We start from the raw sequence: 10873 nt of genomic DNA, 5'->3' as shown, positions 1-10873 counted from the left end.
GAATCTCAGATAGGGAAGTCCCAGAGATCATAGTCCTGGAATGACCTTTGCTTCTGCTGTGCCTTTACATGTTTGCTGCTGCCATCTTTCTCTGGTATCTGGTATGGTATGTAGGGGTGTGGGGAGATCCCCATGGCCTGTAATGTAGTGTGTTTATCTCATGGAAACATCCTGTTCTACTGGGCATTTTACTTGTGTATTATTATGAAGATGATTCCTCCCTAAGCTGATAATAATAATGTTAGCTTATATAGAGTTTTGATGAATAAAAATAAATACAATGAAATGTTACACAGCTAGGGCCTATGAGTTTCACCTAAGGAGATCATAGATCACAGGTCAAGTTAATGATTAAGAAAAACAGTTGAATCCCAGGAGCCAAAAGAGTTGGCTGAGAAAAAAATTCTCTCTGCTTGCTCATGTTCTGTTAATCTGTAACAAGTTACTTAGATGTAAATGTATGTGGGTACTGGGGTGACTTTGTTTTTAATCATGAAAAACATGTTTTCACCTGTATTCACTGTAATCATTCACTTGAAAAATGGAATGTAACCACCTTGTCATTTTTATATTGCCTAAAAGATTTTGTTGGGGTATATAACCTGCAGGGAAAAAAATACAGTAGAGAGAGCACAGAAAATAGACAATAAAGAAGAAAATCATCAAGAGAGAGTGTCTTTTTCCCTAAACCTCTCAGATAGAAAAGTCTAGTACTCACTGACTCTGTGGATTTCCCTTTGAGCCCTGTGCTGCTGGAGGCTGTTCCCCCAGGCAGCGATAGTCTAAGAAACCATTCTAGGAACAGACACAAAGGAAATAACCATTTTATTTTAATAGATACTACAAAATTATCATCTTAAAGATTATATACAGTTATCTACCAGCAGTGATTGTGGTCCCCAATCTCCCTGGGTGTGGTAGGTTTTTAGAAGCAGTCTGTTCACACCAGAGAGATGGTAGAACCGTGGTACTCATCATTTGGCTCTGTGAATGTCTGTAGTTCACACCTATCTCTGGAGTCCGATAAGTTAACATTAAGAGCAGCTCGAAGGTTTGCCCAGAAAATGTCCCTGGGCCATTCTAAGTATACTTGCTTTTCCAAAAGAGCTTTCAGCTTAGGAACCCTGGGAGGAATGCAGTAAGAGGGGATGGGCTCCAGTGAGATGGGGATGATGTAATCGTAACTGTCATGGGAGGGACTGTGATGAGCAAGATAGAATTCACAATGACGCCGCTCACTCTGGACGAAGTTGGGAGACAGCACAAAGATGGACTTAGAGTTGGTAATATTTTCAACAATGCTCCTGTCAGGGTCGAAGTTTCTCTCAGGGAGACAAATCAAGACATCTTCTGTCTCCAGATGGGGGATCAGTTTGTTCTTCACCCAGCCTGAATCGTGTGCAGAGTGTGAGATAAACATGTGGAACTGCACACATCTCTTCGATTCTTCTTGCATTGTCTTCCTAACCCCATGCTGTGTCCGTATCCACTGGCCCAGCATCCTGAGGTACCAGGGCAGGTCAAAGCCAAGCCAGCAGAACACTACAGCCGTCCCCAGAACCAACAGGACCAGTCAATGGTGACAATCAGCAAAGTTGTGTTGCAAGATGATTCAGGAAGATAAACATCTTTTAATGGAGTCCCCGTTAGACTCAAAGGGTATTCACAGGTGTATGAATCTGGCCATCCAACCATCAGGCCCTCCAAATGCTTTTCAAGCCAAATGAAGTCTCTTAGTTCACAGGTACACCGGAATGGATTTCCTCCCACATTTAGAGTCTTTACCTCTTGGCAGCTCCAGAAAAAATCCAGAGATGGGCTGAGAATTAGATTCATTTCAATGTTCAGAAGAGAGAGTCTTGTGAAATGATTGCACCCAGGGAGGTCAGTGAGAAAATTAAATGCAATATTAAGCTCTCGTAAAGACCTCGGGTGGATAGTCTCTTTAGGGACAGCTTGTATTCTGTTACGGTTGAGATCAAGTGTTTGAACACTTCTGGGCAAACACCTGAAAATAGAATCATCAAATTTATTGGAAGACAAATTCAAGAAGGCCAAGGTGTCTGGCCATGGGTAATTTCTCCTCATTTTCATGTTGCAGGTTCTGGCTTAGACCCAAGTGAAACAAGGGTGTGCTGTGGGCAAACAGATTCACCAAAGACAGTCTCCAGTTTGTTGCCCTTCAAAATGAGAGTTTTCAAATAAGGCAGCTGACTAGGGTTCTTAAACAGGTCATCTGTTAAGATGTTATTGGCAAATGTAAATGTTGGAAACTTTGGGGGTGATTAGGGAAAATCAGATGTGGCATTTGTGCATCTGATATGGTCAGGTTTTCTATATCCATTTGGGTGAAAAGCAAGTAAATTCTGTCCTGGGGAATAGAAAAGATTCTGAAATGTATGCCCTCCCATGTTATAGCTTTCATTACAGTATTTGAGTAGTCAAATGAATTGTGATCTAGATTAGCCATCCCTCCAAGAGTCATGTCCTGAATCTGAAAGTATTTCACTGATGTCAGCCACACGAACTGGGAGATGTGGAGAAGGTCATCCCAGAGCAAGTCAACTTTATGAAATGCCAGCATCGATGCCTTGGTATTCTCCATAATAAGATTCCGTGGAGTCTCATACCTGACAAACCGATTCTTGCCATCCATATTTGTCATTTCTACTATTTTTGAAGTTTTCATTCCATCACACAAAAGCGCCCAGAAGCTTGTGTTCATTGTTAAGATGATGTGAAGGGCTATTGTGTTTAGGATGGGCAGGCTGCCTTCTTCATAATGAGAAAAAGTCCTCAGTCCTAACAGGACTACACTGAGATTCATTTGAGCAATTTTCTGGAGATCTGACTTTTGTATCTTTGCTCCACTCAAGCCTAGAGTTTCCAGGTGTGGCATGTTGCCAATCTCTTCACAGGTAGGCAGGATGTCAAAGTCATTAAAAGAAAGATCTAAAGGTCTGAGATCTGCCAGGGAAGACCAAATTATGACCTTCAGTCTATTGTAAGACAAGTCTAAATAGCTTAACTCCCTGTTCAGGTCAAAGACCTTGGTATCCAGCTGTTGGATCCTGTTATGGCATAGGATCAGAAAACATAGTTTGGAGAAAGAGTAGAAATCAGAACTCTGGATTTGAAAGAGGAGATTATAGGATAAATCCAGTATGGTTGTGGCTGCAGTCAAGTCTGGGGGAATCTTCCTTAAAGCCATGTTGGAGCAGTTGGAAATCAATTCCCTGTCTTCTGGCAGCCTTGGGGCCCAGGCTGCTGTTGACATAATGATGTTATAAAGTGTATAGATGCTGCTGAGTCTCATTGCATTTCCAAGAAGTCTATCACTTGTTTTCTCATATGAAGGATGAATGTGAGTTTAAATTCCTAGAAAACAGCACGGAAGGATAGGAGGTTTTTTTGTTTTTGTTTTTGTTTTTGTTGTTTAAATACTGGAAGACTTTAATTTTTTAAATCCCAATATCTGACTACAGTCATCGATGGACACGCTGAATCTTTTACTTCATCTCAGAGCTTTGGTTGATAGATCATGAAGCCAGTTACTGCATGTGCCCTGACCCTGACACTGAAGTGGGGCGGGATCCCCAGAGAGAGCACAGGGATGGGAGATGCACCTCTTTGCTCACTTTAGGAACTGCCTTGTCAGTCCAGACTTCAACCCCCCCCCCCATCCCACCCCCTCCCCACCTCACCCCTGTTCCATTTGATAGCCTGAGAGCTTTAAGAAGCTTGGAAAGGCTGAAGAGATGGCTCAGTGGCCAAGAGCACTTGCTGCTCTTGCAGAGGACCTGGGTTTGACTCCCAGCATCTACATCAGGTGACTCACAACTCCCTGTCACACTAGCTCCAGGAGATCTAATGCCTCATCTGGCCTCCAAGGACACCTGCACACACATAGTGCACATGCTTACACTCAGGGACATACATACACACATAAAACAAATAAATCTTTACAAATATTGGTAGTGATATTTAGTCATCCAAGATTGCCTACCCTGAATTATCATCACAGAGTGACTATTCAGTCCCTGTTGTGGGTAGAGAGTTCCTGTATGGGCTGGAGAGATGGCTCAGCTGTTAAAGGCTAGGCTCACAACCAAAAACATATGAGAGTTCCTGTGCAAGGGAGCTGAGGAAATCCTGAGTAAATGCGTAAAAAGTGGATGGAGTCCAGAGTGAAAGTGTGTTGTTGTCGTGGGCACAGCCTTTCGAGGACACTAAGGCTTCAGACCCAAAGCCTGGCAAAGCCCTCCTCCAGCAGAGTGTCAATTGCAAAGCCTTCCTCTGGTCCAACTGAGTGTTTATGAGGGACTGACCTCTGTGTGTAGGAAGCAGCCACTGCAGCTTCCTCCTCCCAAATGACTGCAGCTGAAGACTGCATGCCCCCCACCTCCATGGAGACCTCCTGCTGGGATGAGTGATCCCCTCCCTCTCCTTCCGCAGGTAATAAATGCACATAATGGACACACAGGATCCTGGGTTGTTGGGTGCTGCTCCACCAGAGCGAGCATGGTCCACCTGATGCCAGCATTTCTTCGTGTGTCAGCGAATCTATTCCCTGTTCATCCCTCATCAATCTGGGCAGAGTGCAGGGTTCCTGGAACTAATATCCAACTTCCAACACCACTCATCTACACATATGGAAGGTCCAAAACATCTGCCTTTCTGCTTCCATGTGTTTTCACATCGGAGGCAAAGGCGATCTGAATCATCGCCAAACAGCAGCAAGAACGATAGAAACCAGTTTCCCTTCTTAGTATCCATTGTGCCCGATTCGTACTAACGGCGCTCACTTCCTGAAACGGACAAATTTATTCACCCACAGACGTGATCTTGTTTGCTTATTCCAGCACTGCTGTCTCTGTTTTTGCAGATGCCGGCACTCGTGAACTGAGAATCATGATGATTTTGAGTTAGATGAGACGTGGGTTGCTGGACTGCCACAGAAGAGAGGCAGCAAGAGAATTAGCCTTTTCACCATATTGAACGCATCAGCACTCATTCAAGACACACACCAGGTATTTGTCTAGGCACTGGGGAGACAGCAGTGCACGGGACTGGAGACTTTCCTTTCCTACACAGCTTCCAATGCAGGGAGTAACGAGACATGCCGATAAGGACTCCTGGGCAGGGTAATTGTGGTGAAGGTAACGGTGTGTCTCTACCACACGCCGGTAGATACAGCAGGGGAAATAAAACAAAGATCAGTTGAAATATCAGGCACTTTGAAGGCTACTCTACTCCTCCAGATTTCTCTTTCTCTGGCACCTTTCAAATGCCCTCTCCTTTCAGTGGAGAAATTCTAAAAACTATGTGGCTACTCCCAAAATGGTTTAAAAATAAAACCCCTCTGTTGTTTTTAGTCCATGTTGCTGTACAAGTCACCTCAGACTCAGCAGGCACCACAGCCAACAAGCAGTTACCCCTCACGGTCTGGTACTGAGAAATCAAGATCCAAGGCAGGTGATGGCGGCCCATGCCTTCAATGCCAGCACTCGGGAGGCAGAGGTAGGTGGTGGATCTCTGTGAGACAGAGGCCAGCCTGGTCTACGGAGTGAGTTCGAGGACAGCCAGGACTACACAAAGAAACCTGATGAGTTGTTTTGTTTTGTTTCGTTTTTGCAGCCCCATAAGCCTCTCTGCCGATGCAGCAATCCAAATCAGACCAAATTAGAAGAAGCCCCAGTTTAATGGGTAAAGTGTTCCCCGGTGATTCTCCGGCCCCCCAGAGAGGAGACTGGGACAAGAGATCAGAAGACCACGTGTTGTTTTCTGGGATGCAGCTTATGTACCCTGTGGGAGTGGTCTTGAACCTCCCTGGGGGAGGAGCCCTGTTTGGCGGGCTTTGAAGGGGCGGGTTTGGGAAAAGAGAGGGGAAGGGGAGCTGAGGTGGGTCTTCCACCAGAACATTCCAGACTCTTTGGGTACATGGATGCCAGGGTGCCAGGGGCTGAGGTGGAGCTTCCACCAAAGCAAAATTCTTGTCTCAAAAAAACCAAAAAACAAAACAAAAAAACAAAGGCGGGCGAGGAGTCATCAAAACCCAGGGCTGGCGGACTGAGCGCCTGGTAAAGGGTTTCCCTGGTTCACAGAAAAGAGGGGAGAAGAAAAGAGAAGCGGACCGGGTCAGAAGGGAGAAAGTCAGGGATTTTCTACACAGCTGTGAAGTGCAGCTAGCCTTTTATTTACATAATTGCTACATTTTATAGAAAAATACATTAGTTATCCGTATTGATGATATCATTCTTATATTTTGTAAGCTTTTGCTCCTGGGAAAACTCTTCGAAGGTCCTGGAGGGCCGACTCATTCTGGTGGTGAAGTCTCTTAACCATCTGACTGCCGATGACCTAAGAGGCCTTCGGGGCTATTTTTCTTTGCTCACATATTAGTGATTCCCCAGAGGACTACATGTACTAAAATATTATGGGCTGTGAATATGCAAATATACTTTAATTATCTTAAGTGCATTTAGTTCCTGACAGACTTTCAAACCATCGTATATTTAAGGGAAAGTTTTCTGTATCTACTTCAAAATATTCCCAGAATGCCAGTTTGTAACATGCCTAACAGGGTAGTTACTGCTCAGTGGCTGTGCCTATGGCATCTAGTGTGTAACTCTGAAGTCACATTTTTCCCCCATTTCTTTAAGATTACATGTTAAATATTGGGAGATCTCTCAGGCTAGCAAGGTGGCTTACTTACTAATTAAAAGAAAACCCACAGACCCGACTAACCTGGGCTCATCGGGCCTCACAGAGACTGAACTGACAGCCAGGGAGTCAACATGAGGCTGACCTAGGCCTTCTACATATATGTGACAGTCGTGTAACTTGGTCTTCCTATGGTACTCCTGGCAGTGAGAGCAAGGGAGGTCTCTGACTCTGTTGTCTGCTTTTGTGACCCATTTCTCCTGCCAGATTGCCTCATCCAACCTTGGTGGAGGAGGGCATGCCTGGTCTCACTGCAGGTTGAGATGCAATGGCTGGCTGATGTCCATGGGATGCCAGCCTGTATCCGAAGAGAAACAGTGAAGGAGGAGTGGATGGGATGGGGAAGGGGAAGATGGGAGGTAGGGGGACTGGGAAGAGGTAAAGAAAGGAAAGCTTAGGTTAGGATCTAAAACAAAGGGGGAAAAAAAGAATCAGGACTTACTTAAGATTACAGGGGGAAAAGGCACTTGCTGCCAAGCCTGAAGACCAGAGTTTGATCCCCAGAGCCACATAGCAGAAGGGAACAACAAACTCTCCTCCGACCTCCACATGTGCACTGTGCACAAACATGTGTATAATAAATACACGGAAAATAAAATGAAAAAGATCGCCCACAACACTTGTCGCAAACAGTAATTTCCATGCATTCAGGGTCTCTTCTGAAGTTCTGTTCACTGTTCACTGCGCTCAAGTCCAGACTTAACTAGTCGTGGTCTGTGCAACTCTTAGACCATCATTTAACTTTTGAAAGGTTTTCCATCCACACAATGAGGCTCGTGCGAAGGTATGTAAACAGATAAAGTCCTTTAGCAGTGTGCTGACCACATCACACACAATAAATAGCAGTTATTATAGACGAGAGCAGGACAAGGCAGCTAATGTGCCACTTTTAAGGCTTGGAGAGAACTCAGTCGTCAAGATGAAGACTGCTTAAATCGGAATGAGTGTGAAACCTACATTAAATAAATATGAAGACCTTCACAAAGGCAGAGCTGGTACTCTGATTTCCTCCTAGCCTTCAGGCAAGGTCACTGGGTTGACAGAGGTAATGTGACTCTTTTCATCTCCCAGAGCTCTTTAAGCTTTTAGATCTGAGGGTCATGGCCCTTGAAAAACCACAGTGACCCCCACCTTGTGGCATCGCTTGGGCTGGGATGTCAGACTTTCCATCTCTTGAGTGATGCTTCCTCCTGCCCGATGCCACAACCTGATGGGGAGTTAAAACGAGAGAGGAAGCACTCCCACTGAACTTCTCTTAATTTAAGAAAATAACAAGTTCCTGTTTCTCAGGCAGTTCATACGTGTTGTGGCGTCTCATTAAGACATCTTAGGAGTAAGACATAAATGTTATATTATTGCTATTGTTGTATGGAGGATTAAATCAAGGCCACAGGCATGCTAAGCACACACTGTATCACTGAGCTCTGACACCCACCCCAACATAGGGCTTCATGAAAGACGCCTCCAGTAAGTAAGTAGTATATATTGTCACTGCATTAACGCTATTGTCATTATGTGGGAAGCAGCTGAAAAGCAGAGAAAGTCCTCCATCCACTGACTGTGATGTAATGTCCAACCCAAAGACACTGCACAGTAGCTGTTGGTGGCTTGCTAAAGAACATATCCCTAGTCATTTCCCCTTTAGTGATTCTAGTAAATGGAGAAAAACTTACAAACCCACCAAAGGTTGAATGATGCTGCAATATGAGAACAGGAGAGACCAATTTTTAGTGTTTCTAGGTGTCTGACATGGAACTGTATGTCTTCCATACAATGTCTTATTCAATCTTTTCAATAACCTGACAAAATGGTGGTCACTATTATTCCTGTTTTTCAGATCTAGAAGCTAAAACTCAGAGATTAAGTAACTTGCCCAGGGCAGCCTAGAAAGTAGTAGAATAGGGATTTGAATTGGGATCTGTTTGGTCCCTTCTGGGTTGGAGCCAAATCTCAACCAAAAGCATTTTCAAACACTCGAGGCTGCAGCTTAGGCTGTGATGACCAAGGTGGGTACCACTCCCCTGCCCAGCTGCTATGGGAGCTTCTTTCTCAACTTCAGTATGCTGCTGTGATGGGATGCTCTGCTATGTGTCACATATATTGTGTGTAAATATATTGAGAATTATTAATTTACAAGCTCAGCCTAGGTCCTCCATGAGAATGCTCTTGTAGCCTCAGTTTCCTTGATGTGACCCCCACAGCAACCCCTCAGCCGTCTTTGGCCACTTCGGATTTCTGGAGCATCCTTTTGGAGCAAGAACTGCAGTGTTGAAGACCCATCTGACCTGCCCCACTCCTTAGACATACAATGAGATGTAGCCCTTTCAAACAGTGATGGAGCTTTAGGTTGTTAACATAGAGAAACTCACCACCATCCCTAAGACCATCCGCAGTGGGCAGAAGAGCTGGCCAGGTGCAGCCTGCAGAGAAAATAAATGCAAACCCTCAAGCCCCTGCAAGAGAATTCCTCAGATCAATAGCCCCATGCTCACTAACCATTCATCTTTAGTCAAAGTAGTAAACACTGAAAAAAGATGCAGATGATTTCTTGGACAAGGTCAGAAGTGGCTGTGGGAACAGTTTGAATATGAGTTTCCTGTAAGGTTCAGACCTCTCTGAACCTCAGGTTTCCCCCTCTGCTGCATGCTGATGGCATTACATCAGCTAACACGGAAGAGCACTTTTTTTTTTAAATTGTGGCAAAATCCATATTAAACTTGCCTTTTAAAGACTGTAATTCTGGGGTGTTAAGTGCATTCCCATGTTCTGCAGTTGTCTCCACTATCATTTCCAGAACCTTTTCATCATCCATCGTCACAAACTGACACTCTGTGCCCATCAGCACCATCTCCTATTTCTCCCCCTTTTTGTCCTCTGAGATCTACTGTTCTATTTTTCAGAACACGATGGTTTTCGGTGCCATCTGTAAGTGAACTCAGACAATATTAGTTCTTTTTATTCTTATAGGCTTGTTTCACTTAGCGCCTTTCCAATCCGTCCCTCCCCCCCCCATGTTCCAGCATGCCTCAGAATACCCTTCCTTTTTAAGACTGAATAATACTCACTAAATGCACAGCCACATGTTGCTTATCGTCAGACATTTGGGTTGCCTTAGGACTCTGGCGAAAAATGATGCTATGAAAAGGGAGCACAAACATGCATATTCCTGTATGTAGAGTCGCTGGACCATCAGGTGTTTCATGTTTCCTTATCTCTTGAACTGCCAGCTGGCTCCTGAGCATCTTGGAACACGTTGGTGGTGCCTTGCTTCCAGGTTCAGACCAGTTACTCTCTCTCTCAAATTAGGTGGGTTAGCAAAACGATCAGAAGAAGAAAGTAATCCCAGGAGTCAGTCACAAGGAGGTGAGACGTGGGTAGAGACTGTCTATTGAAGGGGATCCTTAAAACAAGTGTTAGTCTGCATCCAGTCACTATGACAAGCTCCAGAGAAAATTGACTGACAGTAGAAGAACTTTATTCTGGCTTTTAGAGGTTTCAGTGCACGGTTCCATCACCCTGTCACTTGGGGTCTGTGCGAAGCAGGACATCATGGCATGGAAATCATTATGAAGCAAAGTTACTCATCTTGAGACACCCATGAAGCAGCAGGGAGGTGATGGGGGGAGGTGATGGGGGGAGGTGATGGGGGGAGGTGATGGGAGGAGGTGATGGGGGGAGGTGATGGGGGGAGGTGATGGGGGGAGGTGATGGGGGGAGGTGATGGGGGGAGGTGATGGGGAGGGGGGCAAGGGGGAGGGACACCAGAGGAACGAACTAGAGACAAAATACATCTTTAAAGGGCAGGTGAACTCTCATCTATCTATCTATCTATCTATCTATCTATCTATCTATCTATCAATCTATCTATCTATCAATCTATCTATCTATCAATCTATCTATCTATCTATCTATCTATCTATATCTCTATCTCCATATATATACATATATAAACACACACACACACACATATATAAAATCTTTACACACAGAGAGTGAATAAGGGGTTGACTGAGGCGAGAGAGGAAGAAAGGAAAGTCTAAGTCTGTATTTCTCACTAGATATGTACTTTTTCAGCTTGTTTTCATTGTGGAGAGTTTGTGTGTGGGTGTGCACATCCGTGTGAATGCGCATGGAGGCCAAAGGTCGACAT

General features: G+C 44.7%; 1 protein-coding gene across 1 annotated transcript; it reads right to left on the bottom strand.

Moving 5' to 3' along the window:
• Window positions 1-925: 925 nt before the first annotated feature.
• Window positions 926-3316, bottom strand: Tlr10 (toll like receptor 10). Its single transcript, XM_036200339.1, is given in 5 exon segments — window positions 926-1575; window positions 1578-2079; window positions 2081-2162; window positions 2164-2260; window positions 2263-3316. Coding segments are annotated over 5 exon segments (2385 nt in total).
• Between the last annotated feature and the right edge of the window lie 7557 nt (window positions 3317-10873).

The sequence above is a fragment of the Onychomys torridus genome, chromosome 10 (assembly GCF_903995425.1).
Source record: "Onychomys torridus chromosome 10, mOncTor1.1, whole genome shotgun sequence".
NCBI classification, from domain to species: Eukaryota; Metazoa; Chordata; class Mammalia; order Rodentia; family Cricetidae; genus Onychomys; species Onychomys torridus.
The sequence above is the reverse complement of the archived record's forward strand: the minus strand, read 5'-3'. Positions and strand labels throughout refer to the sequence as shown.